The sequence below is a fragment of the Schistocerca piceifrons genome, chromosome 4 (genome assembly GCF_021461385.2).
Source record: "Schistocerca piceifrons isolate TAMUIC-IGC-003096 chromosome 4, iqSchPice1.1, whole genome shotgun sequence".
Classification (NCBI taxonomy): Eukaryota; Metazoa; Arthropoda; class Insecta; order Orthoptera; family Acrididae; genus Schistocerca; species Schistocerca piceifrons.
This window is the reverse complement of record NC_060141.1, coordinates 574499473-574516184: the sequence shown is the minus strand read 5'-3', so window position 1 is coordinate 574516184 and position 16712 is coordinate 574499473. Positions and strand designations below refer to the sequence as shown.

At 40.9% G+C, this 16712-nt stretch overlaps 1 protein-coding gene across 2 annotated transcripts in view; it reads right to left on the bottom strand.

Annotated features, from left to right (window-relative positions):
• The window catches only part of LOC124794975 (F-box/WD repeat-containing protein 4-like), a 100567-nt gene that overhangs the window by 42724 nt on the left and 41131 nt on the right, over positions 1–16712 (bottom strand). For both annotated transcript variants that reach the window (XM_047258707.1, XM_047258708.1), the window contains one exon: positions 12411–12571. In XM_047258707.1, coding sequence (XP_047114663.1) covers positions 12411–12571 — 161 coding nt within the window. The remainder of the gene's footprint in view (positions 1–12410; positions 12572–16712) is intronic.

Genomic DNA, 16712 nt, shown 5'->3' with positions numbered 1-16712 from the left:
TAAAGTGAAATAAATTTTATTCAAAAACTTTCTTCTTTCGTTGATCAATTTAAGTATCGTATAGCAGGGCTACTTTGCTCCAATATTTTAGACACATTGTACCAATGTTTGAAAATACCTAAGTTGAAAGTCAACAAATAAATTTGATAATTTCTAAGCAGTTACCTACAGCACAAAGTAATAATGTCTGAGTGAAGAGGTCTTTGGATTTTCATTCTATAATGAGTTACTCAATTTTTAAAAGTGGAGCGAAGTTTTCCATATGGGTGGGTTACGTTGCTCCACTTTCAAAATCAGTGTAATTCCAATGGCAAAAATTGTATAGAGCAACGTCTGACACATAGTAAAGTTCAATTTTAAAATTTATTAAACAGAAAAAATCCACATATAAAAATAAAATATTTATTTTTCAAAATTATTCCTATAAAAAGTAAATATTAGATTTTCTTGGATACACCATATTCACCAAAAATGCAACAATTTTATATAGTCTAGGTACCATAACCTAATTAGCACACAATTCAGCATTGTCATTCAACACCACTCAGTTCAGGAATTTGGAAAAAGCCCCTTTTATTCACCATGTTTGGTAGTTCTATGCCTCCTACAATATCCTTCCATTCATAAAAAGAGTTCATCTGGTTTTGATGGCCATTCCCATTATTTTTTGACTTAGTCATAGCACTTATTCTCGCCCCGTCTCATTAAAGATTTGAGTAACACCTGGATACAAATGAACCTCATAACGAAAGATCACAAAAGCACCAACTTCTCTCTTTACTGGTTTAATTTGTGGTCCTTGAGAGTACTGTAAGTTTTCCTCCTCTTCTTCGTGCTCTACTTCCTGAAGACATCTCTTCCTGTAAGACTCCCAGGATTCTTCATAAGAAGAGTCTTGTGTATAGTGATCTTCACTTCTCTTAGAATGCCAAATTTGCTTTCTTTTATGTTTTCCTGGTTGTCCACTAGGTGTTTGTGAAGTGGTTTCTGCCGCAACACCCACATTCTCCACCATTCTACTACTGGTACTGGTTCCATGAGAGAGACTTTTTCCAGATGAGATTGGAATCTTTCATGTGACCTCTATCCCCAGAATGTTGTGTGTTTCCTTTCTTTGAAGAATGAGCAGAAATGAGTTACTCAGACCATCTTGTTGCACCTCTGTGTCCAAGGCATTCAAACAATGGTTCAACATAGCAGGGAAATATCGCACACTTCCTAACGCCACTTTGAACTCTACTTTTTACATTTGGCTGCATCACATCAAGAGCCCTTTCCAGCAGAGTGGGAAACTGATGTTTAGGAAGAACAGCACACTTCATTCCTGTTTGTCTCCACTCACACAGTACCTGCTGTATGCAACTTGCATGGGATGAAAGAAGGCAACGTCTACAGGTTTGAGTGAGATGAGTTGAGTCTGGTGGAGAAACACGAAATAAATGTCATTTTCTCTAAATATCTGGAAAATTAGGATGTTCAAATGTGTAGAGAGATTGTCAGCAATCACGACCTTTTTTCTTCAGCTTGGGTAGCAGTATGGTCTCAAACCGATAACTGTAGGTCACTGTGTCAAAACATCCTGAACTAGAAAGATTGTACCTACCCTTTGGCCCTGTGTCTGTCCATGTGTCCCACAGTTGCCCAGACTTGTTGACGACATAAGGTGGCAAAAGCTCCCCTGGTGCACTGCCACACATTACAATGGAGCAATTAGAATTATAGAAGTTACAAATCCTTTCTGGGTATTTTGCACCTCAGTGACAGATAACTCAGCTTTTACCAGGATCGTCTGAGAGATTTTTCTCATTTAGATTCCAGATATGTGATAGTGTTACATCTCTTGATACACTGGACAGATTTTCAACGTATTTACACAACATGGTTTCATCAATAGCTGCCCTGCTGCATTTGATGTTGGTGGCATATCTTTCAGTCAACTGAGGATGTCATTGAAGGCAACCTTTTGTCCAATCTTTCCCTGGTATATTGTTGGAAAATGCTTTCACAGTATGCCCAGTTCTATCCAGATAAGATTTTCCTACATAACACAGACCAGCAGAATTTAAGGGAAAGCCATAATCAATCATAATTTCTATATACGATGCAAACACATTCTCCTCATCTACATTAAAAACAGGCTTTATTTCTGTGGTATTTTGGTGTTTTTGTTTCAGTTTGTTTAAAATCATGCGCCTTGGGATCTTTTAAGCGATCAGCAGCCTTTCTATGGGGAAAATGTGCAATTTCTGATACTTTCCAGGCATTGTTCCATATGTTGGGGTGATTAATCAATATGTCGACTTGCTCCTGGTTCTCTTTTATAGTCACAAACCATATCTATGAGAAATAATATAGAAATATAACTAAAATACATTTTGTAGAAATAAGAGGGGTTACTCTGCTCCATTTTATGATGGGTGCAAAGTAGCCCCCATAATTGTTGAAAATGTAACCTCATTTATTTGTTTCTGAATAAGAGAAAAACAAACGCAACTGCATTGTCAGGTGGCGTAAATTTTAATTCAGCATTACATTCTACAACAAATGGTCATATACTTACCCTTTCAGTAATAAAAACACTCAACAACTAAACACAAGATGGCAGACCCAGAAAGTACCGGAAGGGAGACTGATGTAATCTACGATTTAAAGCTGAAGCTTTTGGTTTTAGTTGATTTATCCTCTAGAGGGCTTTGAAACTTTTTCATTTCTGTAGCAAAGTAACCCCCATAGGAGCAATATAGCCCCAATTTACAGTACTACTTCTGTTACCCAGAGTTTCACCTTCCTTTTATCTATATTTATCTGTATAGCGTCTGTGATTGCCGTTTTTAGGGATGTCCATTCCTCTTCAACTGTACTGCCCACTTTGGTATTCATTACCACAGTATCTACAGTCTTACAGAATTTCAAGCATGTCATTCCTCAGTATTTAAGTATTCCATCTCTTTCTAGTGTGATTCTTATGGACAATTCTCTTAATGCTTTCACAGGCACATTTTTTGTGGTGGCTCAAAGTAGTTAATTTTTTTTGTCATATTATAATTGTGATCAATTGTGACTATTTTATTTTTTGATAATTCTATTTCTGTGAATTAACATGAAAAATATGGTGGTTTGTTTATCTCCCACAGCACTTTTGTGATTTCTAATTTTGGCATACATTTCCTACTTAGAAACAAAGTGTCTCATGGCCCTAAAAGCTATATTTCACAATAAACACAATATAGCTAGTGCAGTGTACTACCACTAGGTGCCAGAAGATACAGAAGTGGTACAACATAATCCCATAAACAAAGTACAGAAATAGTTACTGGTAGGCATATCCCCCACAGCCCATGAAAGGGTTAAACTCCAGTCTATTCTTCATCATTACTACATAGGGATCCAAGTCCATTAATTGCTTCTGGGTATGCCTTACAATCCACTACCTGATTATGGAATCTCTGTCTGACAGTCCTGTGACCCAGCTGGAATTCTTTCAGCCCCCCCCCCACGCCTTTTCCAACTATATCTACTACTCTTATCCCAAAGACAAGTGCAGCAAAGAGTACGAATTACTGTACAATCAGCACAACAGCTCATGCATCTCAGTGTTAACAAGTATAATATACTGATGAATGGGAAAAGAAAACTGAGAAACTTTTATAATGTTAGATGGCAACCAGTTACACTATGGGAAATGTAAAGCCACCTGAAAGGCACTGTTAACACTGCACCTGATAACAAAAGCTAGATTTAAGAAATATCAAAATAACTTCGTAAGATTTGTCAAGGTACAAAAAGCCTTTGATAATATAAAATGGTGCAAGATTATAAGAAAACTAGAAGCTATAGAGAAAGATGAGTAATATTATCTACAAGAACCAAGAGATACAATAAGAATACGAGACCAAGAAGTGTTCCGACTAAAAAGGCTGCAAGACAGGGATGCAGCCTTTCACCCCTACCATCGAAGAAGCAATGACGGAAATAAAAGAAAGGCGCAGAAGTAGGTTTAAAATTCAGAGTGAAAGGATATAAGTGATAAGAAGGAAGTACAAAAATGTTCAAGGAAATTCAAGAATACAGAAATAGAAGTTCCTGAAGAATAAAAAAATAGGAAGTGCAGGAAAGCTAAGATGAAATGGCTGCGTGAAAAATGTGAAGAAATTGAAAAAGTGAAGAAATTGGAAAAGAAATGATTGTCTGAAGAACTGACTCAGCGCATAAAGGAAAGTCAAAACAACCTTCGGTGACACTAAAAGCAAGAGTGGTAGCATAAAGAGCGCAACAGGAATTCCACTGTTAAATGCAGAGGAGAGGGCAGATACGTGAAAAGAGTACATTGAAGGCCTCTATGAGGGAGATTTGTCTGATGTGATAGAAGAAGAAACAGGAGTCAATTTAGAAGAGATAGGGGGTACAGTATTAGAAACAGAATTTAAGAGCTTTGGAGGACTTACAATCAAATAAAGCAGAAGAGGTAGATAACATCCCGTCAGAATTTTTAAAATCATTGGGGCAAGTGGTAACAAAACAGCTCATCACAGTGTGTAGAATGTATGAGTCTGGTGACATGCCATCTGACTTTCAAAAAAATATCATCCACACAATTCCGAAAACTCCAAGAGCTGAGAAGTACGAGAATTATCGCACAATCAGTTTAACAGTTAATGCATCCAAGTTGCTAACAAGGATAATATACAGAAGAATGGAAGAGAAAATGGAGGATGTAGTAAATGTTGATCACTTTGGCTTTAGGAAAGGTAAGGGCACCAAAGAGGCATTTCTGATGCAGCAGTTTTTAATGGAAGTAAGACCAAAGACAAATCAAGACACATTCATTGGATTTGTCGGCCTGGAAAAAGCTTTCACCAATGTAAATTCGTGCAAAATGCTCAAAATTCTGAGAAAAATAGGGGTAAGCTATAGGGAAAGACGGCTAATGTACAATATGCAGAAGGGCTAACAGGGAATAATAAGAGTGGACGACCAAGAATAAAGTGCTTGGATTAAAAAGGGTGTAAGACTGGGATGTAGTCTTTCCCCCCTGCTGTTCGAACTGTAAATTGAAGAATCAATGACGGAAATAAAAGAAAGGTTCAAGAGCGGAATTAAAATTCAAGGTGAAAGGATATCAATGATACGATTTGCTGATGACATCGCTATCCTGAGTGGAAGTGAAGAAGAATTACGTGATATGCTGTAAGGAATGAACAATCTAACGAGTACAGAATATGGACAGAGTAAATCGAAGAAAGACAAAGGTAATGAGAAGTAGTAGAAATGAGAACAGCGAGAAACTTAACATCAGGATTGATGGCCATGAAGTAAATGAAGTTAAGAAATTCTGCTACCTAGGCAGCAAAATAACCTCTGACAGACGGAGCAAGGAGGACATAAAAAGCAGACTAGCACTAGCAAAAAGGGCATTCTTGGCCGAGAGAAATCTACTAGTATCAAACATAGGCCTTATTTTGAGGAAGAAATTTCTCATAGTGTATGTCTGAAGCACAGCATTGTATGGTAGAGAAACATGGACTGTGGGAAAACCAGAACAGGTGAGAATCAAAGCATTTGGGATGTGGTGCTACAGGTTAATGTTGAAAACTAGATGGGCTGACAAGGCAAGGAATGAGGTGGTTCTGTGCAGAATCAGAGAGGAAAGGAATATGTAGAAAACACTGTCGTGGGGAAGGGACAGGATGATGGGACATCTGTTGAGACATCAGGGAATGACTTCCATGGTACTAGAGGGAGCTGCAGAGGACAAAAACTGTATAGGAAGACAGAGATTGGAATACATCCAGCAAATAATTGAAGACATATGCTGCAAGTGCTGCTCTGAGATGAAGAGATTGGCACAGGGGAGGAATGTGCCGCAAAAGCCCAAGTCTTAGAAAGTAACTAAAATATGATGGTGCCAAGCCATGTCATATGCCTAATATGTGACAAGCGGTTGGAATTTAGAAAGAGCCTGTCAGATTGCTATTTCCAATCTGAGTAAATAGTCAGTTATAGATCGTTCTTTCCGGAAGCCACACTGATACAGGGACAAATGGCCCTGAGATTCAAGTACCCAACATAATCAGAAGCTAACCATCATCTTGAGCAGCTTAAGAAGTATTTTGGTCAGCCTATTAGGTCAGTAGCTGTCTAGAGATGTTGTGTTCTTCTCAGGCTTCAGTATAGGGATAACTATGCTGTATCGCCATTGTGAGGGGAAGACATCCATGAGCCAAATGTAGCTGAAGAATCTGAGATTTTGCCTCTGGGTAAAATCAAAGTGTTGGATCATCTGGTTGCAGATGAAATCCGGGTCTGACGCCAAGTCACGTGAATGGGTCTGAAGCCAAGTCATGTGAAGAGGTAAGAGCCTGCAAAAAACACACAAGGGTTTCTTCAACACGTCATCTCTGCTGGAGAAAAGTAGCAGGATAGGAAGATGATACTGACACGCTGGAGAAAAGTAGCAGGATAGGAAGATGATACTGACACTGTCACAAAGTGTGTCGCGAGAAGTTTTGCAAGGACCAATGGATCAGTACACAGAACACCCTGTACAACAAGACCCGGACAGTTAATTGTTGCTGGTGGCCCAGAAGTCTATGGAGGATGGACCAAACCTGGGATGAAGAGGGAGGGAACATAGCACTCACAGCGATCCTTTTCACTCTGCTTAATAAAATATTGAAGGTTAGCACGGAGATGCCTAAAAGCAATGAGTGTTGGTCTGTGAGAGATGTTTAAATCTTTGCAGTGCCTGTCGGCGGTCCTGAGTAGCAACTGCTACATCCTTGGTTCACCACGGTACCACTGACAAGGGGGACCTATTGATAGAGGGACACCACTTCCAACGACGCGAAGAACAGTGTTAGAGACGTCTTGCAAAACCACATCAATGCAATCGTAGCAACAGTTCGAGGTGTACAGGAAACATATATAAAGGCCAACTGACTCTGTGGAATGTCCAACGTGGGCACCTGTGTGCCCTGGCAGTGGCAGGAGAATGATCGACTTGCCAGGAAGCGGTTATTGTGACAAAGACCATCATGGGGTGACCAATGTGGTGAAGCCATGAGAGCAGGGGAGGAGATCATGAGACTGACAGCAGAAAAGGTGGCATGAGCAGCACTGAAGTGGGTACAAAAACCGCCACTGAGGAAATACAAATCAGAGTCTGTATGTAATAAGTTCGTCAATTAGAAGTCCTCCACCCACCAAAATGGCACTTCCCCACAGGGGGTGGTGTGCATTGAAGTCCCCGAGGAGGAGAAAAGACGAAAATGAGGAGGAAAAGCAAACAAACCAAAACCACAAGACAAGTCCTCCACCCACCAAAATGGCACTTCCCCCACAGGGGGTGGCGTGCATTGAAGTGCCGGAGGAGGAAATAGGGGGGCGGGAGTTGCTATGTTAAGGTAGGCAGTTCAACATAAGAAAGTAGCCTACCTGGAGGGAGGTAGACATTGCAAAAGGTGATTGCTAGTGACATTTCGCTCTTTTTACCGCTGCTATGCGTGAAGCGTTCAGTGAATTCGAAAGTAAAATTCTACTTACTGACTTGACAGAAATCCTTGGAAGTTCTGGTCTTACATTAAATCAGTAAGTGGCTCGAAACAGCATATCCAGACACTCTGTTTCAATGCCATCATCATCCCAGAGGATGACACATGTAAAGCTGAAATACTAAACACCTTTTTCCAAAGCTGTTTCACAGAGGAAGACCACACTGCAGTTCCTTCTCTAAATCCTCGCACAAACGAAAAAATGGCTGACATCGAAATAAGTGGTCAAGAAATAGAAAAGCAACTGAAATCACTCAACAGAGGAAAGTCCACTGGACCTGACAGGATACCAATTCGATTCTACACAGAGTACATGAAAGAACTTGCCCCCCTTCAACAGCCGTGTACCGCAAGTCTCTAGAGGAACGGAAGGTTCCAAATGATTGGAAAAGAGAACAGGTAGTCCCAGTCTTGCAAGAAGGGTCGTCGAGCAGATGCGCAAAACTATAGATTTATATCTCTGACATCGATCTGTTGTAGAATTTTAGATCGTGTTTTTTGCTCACGTATCATGTCATTTCTGGAAACCCAGAATCTACTCTGTAGGAATCAACATGGATTTCGGAAACAGTGATCGTGTGAGACCCAACTCGCTTTATTTGTTCATGAGACCCAGAAAATATTAGATACAGGCTCCCAGGTAGATGCCATTTTCCTTGACTTCCGAAATGTATTCGATACAGTTCCACACTGTCACCTGATAAACAAAGTAAGAGCCTACGGAATATCAGACCAGCTGTGTGGCTGAATTGAAGAGTTTTTAGCAAACAGAACACAGCATGTTGTTCTCAATGGAGAGACGTCTACAGACGTTAAAGTAACCTCTGGCGTGCCACAGGGGAGTGTTATGGGACCATTGCTTTTCACAATATATATAAATGACCTAGAAGATAGTGTCGGAAGTTCCATGTGGCTTTTCGCGGATGATGCTGTAGTATACAGAGAAGTTGCAGCATTAGAAAATTGCAGCGAAATGCAGGAAGATCTGCAGCTGATAGGCACTCTGTGCAGGGAGTGGCAACTGACCCTTAACATAGACAAATGTAATGTACTGCTAATACATAGAAAGAAGGATCCTTTATTGTACGATTATATGAGAGCAGAACGAACACTGGTAGCAGTTACTTCTGTAAAATATCTGGGAGTATGCGTGCGGAATGATTTGAAGTGGAATGATCATATAAAATTAATTGTTGGTAAGGTGGATGTCAGGTTGAGATTCATTGGAAGAGTCCTTAGGAAATGTAGTCCATCAACAAAGGAGGTGGCTTACAAAAACGCTCGTTCGACCTATACTTGAGTATTGCTCATCAGTGTGGGATCCATACCAGGTCGGGTTGACAGAGGAGATAGAGAAGATCCAAAGAAGAGCGGCGCGTTTCGTCACAGGGTTATTTGGTAAGCGTGATAGCGTTACGGAGATGTTCAGCAAACTCAAGTGGCAGACTCTGCAAGAGAGGCACTCTGCATTGAGGTGTAGCTTGCTGTCCAGGTTTCGAGAGGTTGCGCTTCTGGATGAGGTATCGAATATATTGCTTCCCCCTACTTATACCTCCTGAGGAGATCATGAATATAAAATTAGAGAGATTCAAGCACGCACGGAGGCTTTCCGGCAGTTGATCTTCCTGCGAACCATACGGGTGGAACAGGAAAGGGAGGTAATGACAGTGGCACGTAAAGTGCCCTCCACCACACACCGTTGGGTGGCTTGCGGAGTATAAATGTAGATGTAGGTAGATGTAGATGCTGCTTCCAGGTTGGCACGAAAGGGGATCTGGGGTTTGAACTGAAGTGCCAACCCCACTAGATGCTGTCTCAGGGCCAGCACAGTTTTGAAAGAACACCTGATAACCATGAAACATTGGAGAGTGGTCATCATAGAAGTGAGTTACTTGAAGACCAAGACAGAACACAAAATAAGAGGAAACAAGTTGTTGTACTTCCGGTAGATGACAGTAATATCTGTTGCAATTCCACTGGATTATCGTATGGCGACGTTCCAGATTAGTCATAAAGAAGCTTAAGGGAGGTTATGTCACTCTGGCGGTGGTCGTCAGCGATGAGGATGGGGTGCATTCACAAAAACTGGGAACTGGGTCTGATTCAAAGTGAGGAGGAGGGGGAAAGCCCCCCGAGATGCCGGGGAAGCCTCGTCCTTGAACTTGTGCTGCTTCTCCTCCCTCCCCCCCCCCCCCCCCCCGGAGGGAGGGAGGAGTGTTGTCAGTAAGGGAATAGGTGGAAGCAATGTCCAGATTGGACAGAGAACGAACAGCTTTCGGGCCCTCGTAGCATGGGTCCCTCGTCTATGTTGCAGGCTTCCTCTCTTGCGAATACTGAGGAGGTGTGTTGCGAGAGGGAGCCCTGTCCCTAGCAGGAGCCAAAGAAGAGGCAAAGTAGATGAGAGATTCACAAGGTGAAGTCTGTCAAACCTCTTCCGGACCTCTTAGTAGCTGAGACGGTCAAGGATCTTTATTTATTGGATTCTTTTTTTCTTTGTAAACACTGGACCCTCTGGTGAAGAGAATGTAGACCAGAGCAGTTTACACAGTTAGGCGATGGGGTGCAAGGGCTCCCCAAATGAAGAGGGCAGCCACAGTCACCACAGATGTGAGTGGCATCACATTGTGAGGACATGTGGCTGGAATAAATAGTTTGGCTTTCGAATTTATATACCATTACCTCAACCTTATCAGGCAGGGTATCCCCTTCACATGCCAGGATAAAAGTGCCTGTGTCTACACTACTGTCCTTAAAGTCTCTCTGGACATGCTTGACGAAATGAAGGCCATGTCATTCCAGATTAGCCATAGGCCTAAGTTCATCATCAGAATGGAGGAGAAGGTCTCTATGGAAAATTACACCCTTGTCATATTGAGAGACTTGTGAGGAGCGATATTCACTGGGATGTTTCCTAATCAGTCACAGGCATGGAGGGAGGCCGACTGGCTAGCAGAAGTTGTCTTTGTAAGGAGGGAGCCAGACCTTAGACCGGAAGAGCAGCCAGAGAGATTAACACATTTCATGTGCCAAACGTCCGCCCTGGTGCCGCCCACTATGATCAGGGGCTCACCTCATAGGTGCCACCCAGCTACAGCAACAGCTGCCTGGCATGATCATCATTGCTGAGAGTTCTGATGCTTAAAAGGTAAGCACCCACTAAGCATTCACAACCCAGGTACCGACAAGTCTGGCCCCTGTTGTGTCAGGGGACTCAGCTAGATGGGTACATAACAGCCCATCACATGGAGTGGCTATCAAGCTAGTTACCTAGCAAGGAGGCGAAAGGGCTGTGACAAGCAGGGAGAGGGAGAGGAAGGGGGAGGGGGAGAGGGACCCACGTCAAAGATGCTAGGGAGGCAGTTCTCCCCAACTGGCTCACATTACAGATTTCAAATTTAGAGGCTGAGCTCAAACCCCTAAGGGTGATCAAAGAAGAAAAGCCAAAAAGGAGGAGGAAAAGCAAACAAACCAAAATCACAAACCAAAACCACAAGACAAAATGAAGTCAGGAGGATAGCCGAGGTGACATAAATAAGAGCACCAAGAAAGGGAAAGGAAGGGGCAAAGAAAAGGAATAAGGACAGGGAGGGAGAAGGAAGGGTAAGGTAAAGCAGCCTGGAAAAGAAGAAAGGCTGTACTTCTATAAAAACACAAGATTTCATTATGATTTAGATATTTTCGTTATGATTTGGATATTTAAGTTGACTGGGTCAAAAAATATGAAAATATTCAATGTTTTAGTTATAAACAAAATAACAGACTATCAGAGTGACTATTTGTTACAGACAAACACATCCCCCATGAAAGACTAAGAAAAACCCGTAAATATATCAACTACAGGTGAGACATTTTTGTCCAAATGGCAGTTGTAGGGATTTTGAAAAATGCAGCAGCTATAGTGTTAAACATTGGGTTTAATTTCAAGAAGAAACTTCTGAAAATGTATGTTTGGAGTACAGCATTGTATGGTAGTGAATCATACAACTCGTGAAAATAAGATAACTGAAGAGCTTGAGATGTGTTACAGAAGGATGCTGAAAATTGGGCAGATTGATAAGAGACTGAGGTTTTTAGTAGAACTGGCAAAGAAAGGAATGTATGGAAACACTAAAGAAGAGGGCAAATGATACACTGTGTTAAGACATCAGGGAATAACTTCCATGGCACAAGACGGAGTTGTAGAGGGCAAAATCTGAAGGGGAAGACAGAGTTTGGAATACATCCAAAAAATAATTGAGGGCAGTGGGTGCAGGTGCTATTTTGATATAAAGAGAGTGGCACAAGAGAGGACTTTATGGAGTGCTACCTCAGATGGCAAAAAAAAAAAAAAAAATTCTTGAAATTAAAAAGGTGTTAAACAGAGAGAACACCAATATCTGTTGGAGATACCACTATACAACATACATTGCAACAATTGATTTTAATATCATAATTTTGATCAACAGTGGAAAATTATTGCTTTAATGTTCTGAAATATAGATGCTTTAATGTTCTGAAATATGGATGGCTTTTTTTCTTTTTCTTTTTTTGTAAGTAGAGATTTCTCAGTTAACCCCTGGAACTGGGAAAATAATAATAATAATGCAATGCGATGACATTATAACTGTCACTCAGATATATAAGCACCCACAGTCACAAATTTTGGTGTCCATGAACTCACCTCTCATGTTCAAAAGATTCTTTAATGTCATATATAATCAATTCTCACTTACTTGACCATACAGGGGAATTATTAACATTCTTCAATAACTAGTACTGACATCCGGAACATTTTACCAGCGCTTGGCTGCTGCTGAAAAGAACTTGGAAAAAACGTGATTGAATTTAATGCAACGGAGATACCTGTTCAAAGAAACACACCTTTCTAGGTCGATGATGTGCAGGGGTGGCACTTCATGGTGGCCAGCTGTACCCACTGCACATGCAGGGCTATCTGTGCAGGCCGCGATAGACCACACTCTGTCGTCCAAGTCAATCTCCACGTGCTCTTCCCATACGTAATCATCTGCTGCTGTCCACAGCTAAACAATTAAGTGTAAGGAATGTAGGTGTGGCATACCATAACAAACACAAAAGTTCTACATGTATATTTAATTAAAAAAAAACTGAAGAATGTGGGTTTCAATGTCACAAACATATTTCTCCTCATACAGCAGGCAAAGAGTGAGTAAGAGAAAACATTGAGATTCACAGTTTATTTCGCTTGTGGAAGAGAATTATGTTCTCAGATCATGTAAAAGAATTCCAAACGTAAAGTAATACTAACAGTTATCTAGTACCTTCTATTTGACACTAAATACCCAGCACTCTAACAAAAACATAAACAATGCTATTTTACATTATTTGGTAGGGTTCAAGATATTGGGTTGTACCATGAAACAACAATGAATACTGTCAAAGTTCAGCTTTCCACACCATATGGATTAATTCCAGAGAATGCAACCACAAAAAATTATAAAAGATGGCTGATATTTGAAGGGCTTATCCCCTGCCATTATCAAGGTACAGACTGCATGCCTTGAGAATAACAGGGATTTATTTGCCAAAGACTACAACTTACATTTCTTGGTTGGTCATTCCTTTGACACAAACCCTTACTCCTGAGTAATTTTACATCTACAGACAAAACTATAATCATTCTAAAAAAATGAAAGCACATGAGCTGTCAAAGGCGTTATTGGTCAAGGTATAGAAGTCATTCACAGTTTCCCGAAAAACTGAATTGAGGGGAGAAGGCTGGAGCTAAAGACTGACATATTGATGACTGAACATGTTCCATCTGCCATACTAAAATGAATGGGAATGCCACTATTCTATAAGTCTGTGAATACATATTCCATTAAATTGCATTGGTGCCTCACACGGGGGAATCTCACAGGAGGAGGAAAGATGGGGTAGCTGATGGGTCATGTTAACTAACTCCTAGTTTTTCAGATCCCTATATGGAGGGAGATGGACATTACAGTAAAACCCATAGCTGTCTGCATGTGAACAGCCATAGCTTCATAAACTGTATTGAGAGGTAATAATTTACACAAAATGTTGGCAGATATATGAAAGTACAGTCACCAACTGGTGCTTATTCAGGACAAACTATTTTATGGAAAGGCATGGTGATTATTGTTTATCATTGCAATGAAAAGTTATATAATCATGCACTGTTTTAAATACTTGCATTCTGGGATTATGGGGGGGGATATATGTTCCAGGAAACCGTTTCCTGTAGAGCAATACATATCACTGGATAAAATACAAGCAGTTGTCCAAATTCCTCTAAATGGTGAAAGTAACCATTGAAGTTCCACTGGCTGAACGCCATACGTGTACCTAGGGGTGGTGGAAGAAGGTGAGAAGATGGGTCATATTTCAGCCTCTGCTTGGCACCACCTTTCGAATGGGAACAATGTTTATGCGTAATTAAAAATGCATGGGGTCCATTGTAGCTGGGCCAGTGGATCTACATCTACATCGGACTCTGCAAGCTACTTATTGGTGTGTGATGTAGGGTGCTTCTGGTACCACTAAATGATCCCCTCCTACCCCATCCCATTCCTGAATGGCGTGTGGGAAGAACGATTGTCGATTGTCGATAAGCCTCTGTATTGGCTCTAATTTCTCAAATTTTCTCTTCATGGACATTCCGTGAGATATATGTGGGAGGACACAATATGTTGTCCAACTCTTCCTGGAAAGTGCTCTCGAAATTTCAATAGTAAACCTCTCAGTGACGCACACTGCCTCTCTTGTAATGACTGCCTATGCAGTTTGCTTAGCATCTCGCATTGACCAAATTATCCCTTGATGAAACATGCCACTCTGTTGGATCGATCGATCGACTCATAGGGGGGGGGGGGGGGAGAGAGGGAGAGAGAGAGCGCTCTCTCTCTCTCTCTCTCTCTCTCTCTCTCTCTCTCTCTCTCTCTCCCCCCCCCCCCCCCCCCTCTCCTATCAGTCCTATCTAGTAAGGGTCCCACATTGATGAACAATACTACAAAATCAATCAAAAAAGCACGTTACAAGCTACTCCTTTTGCGTATGTGTTACATTTCCTTAAGATTGTTCCTATGAGTCTCAGTTTGGCATCTGCTTTTCCTATCATTTGTTTCATGTGGTCATTCGACTTATCGCTCTGGGTAGTTAATACTACATATTTATGGTCATATTGTTTCCAGAAGTATCTCATCTATAGTGTAGTTGTACAGTAGTGGCTTTCTTTTCCTATGTATGCACAATATGTTACATTTATACAACTACACCTCTGTCTTTTTCTTGTATTCTTTCTTCTTTTTAACTATGTTCTCCTTGTGGAGATTTCCGTCTTGCTGCACGCTGTGTACCTGGAAGGGAGGATGAGTGAGCCATTCTGTGGTCCACAGCTTGTGCCTTCGTCGATGGCCAGCTAATGCTGGACTGGAAAGCTATGGCCTACCAGTAAGGCCAAAACACAAACAACCCTCTGAAGGAGGGTCCCAGTTGTATAGGACTCTTCCTAGTCAAAAGTGGGGAGCTGAGAGCCCAAATGAGGGTGTAGCAGAGCAGACAGGGAGCGGTTCCCATGCCCCTCATGAACAGATGTATTCAGAAATTGTGGAAGATATGGATGTCTTCATCCTTGCTATAGAAGAGGCCTTAGTCACTGTGTTTACAAAGTGTGTTGTCATTTGAACTGGAATTCAAATTTTTCTTTGTTTTTAAACACCAAAGACCGTCCAAGGTTTTGCATTCTTGTACCTATATACAGTGAAACTCCGCTTTTACCTTTTTCAAGGGACTTCAAAAAAATTGTGTAAAATGCGAGAAATAACGTTTTAAACTGTAAAAGTTACATATAGGATTACCCCTTGCATTTTCGCACTTTGTGTATGATATACCTACATAACAGGCATCAAAAGACTTGTCAAGAGACTTTTTATTATGTAATAAAAGTTTATCGTCTAATGAAAACCACTGATGCAACTGGAATTGATAACTGTCTGGGAAGTAGAAACATCTGACTTCATTTCAAACGTCATAATTGATGGTTTTGGAAAGCCTGCAGCTGTCATTCATTATTTAAATAATGAAATACTGCAGTTTTTATGTATTTTTAAAACACACACACACACTATATGTGTAATATCACAAAAAATAATATGAAAATACTGCACTTGACAACAAGAATGAATTCTTGAAACACATTTTGTTCAGCATGAAAAAATTACGTAACCAGCACTGTGTGTAAATTAAAAACATTTGACCAACGCAAAGTGAATGACAGTGTCACCTAGCGCTACAAGATGCCAAACACCGAAACACACTAAATATGGTTTGACAAAGGTGTCACAACGATCACAACAATCACCAAACTGCATTTGTGCAGTAGAGCGTTTGGAAATGATTGTGAATGGTCATGATATCTTTATTCGAATGAACCTAGTTACTCCCATCAGCCATCACACCAAGTAGCGCTTGGCAGCAGCGGGAGATACAGCACAAATTGTTCTAACTTTTACACGTTTACCGGTTCAAATCCGTTGAGTAGAGTGCCCTGGAGTCAAGAAACTAAGCCATGTAATATTTTAAACACTACTAGGTGGACAACATGCCAGCATAGTTTTTTCTCAACGAATATTTTTTCGTAGTGCTGAAATAGCAGGAAAATTATAAATATGTTGATGCAAATTCGGGTTCAGACTAACATAGTGGACATAGGAAATTTGACGGGTACGATAAAAAAATGCCAAACTGCGGGAAAACGTTAAGTCTGGGAACGTAAAAGCAGTGCTGTACTGTATCTTTCTTTCTTTAAATAGAGCAATTCGAAGACCAATGACAACACTGGTCTCCACACTTCATACAGATTGGCGGTTGGCCTCGTGGAGTGTTCTCATGCAGCATAAATGCACAGACTCAACAGTTGGGATCATTCATGCAGCTACAAGAAATTTGCCAAAAATGCAAGTATTTCACACCCTGGACAATTATACAGCTTTTAACTGCAATGGTAAACCATTAGTTTCACCTTTCCACTTAATGTGTCCCTCTAAAACCCCAAATAAAAGCTCCAGTACCCACTCATTTTTCGCCCCACGTAGACAGAATCGACACCCCTTTGTTCCAGGTTTGCACATCATTTTTCATCAGTCTGCACGATAAGATCACAGTGATAAGTTACACCATGTT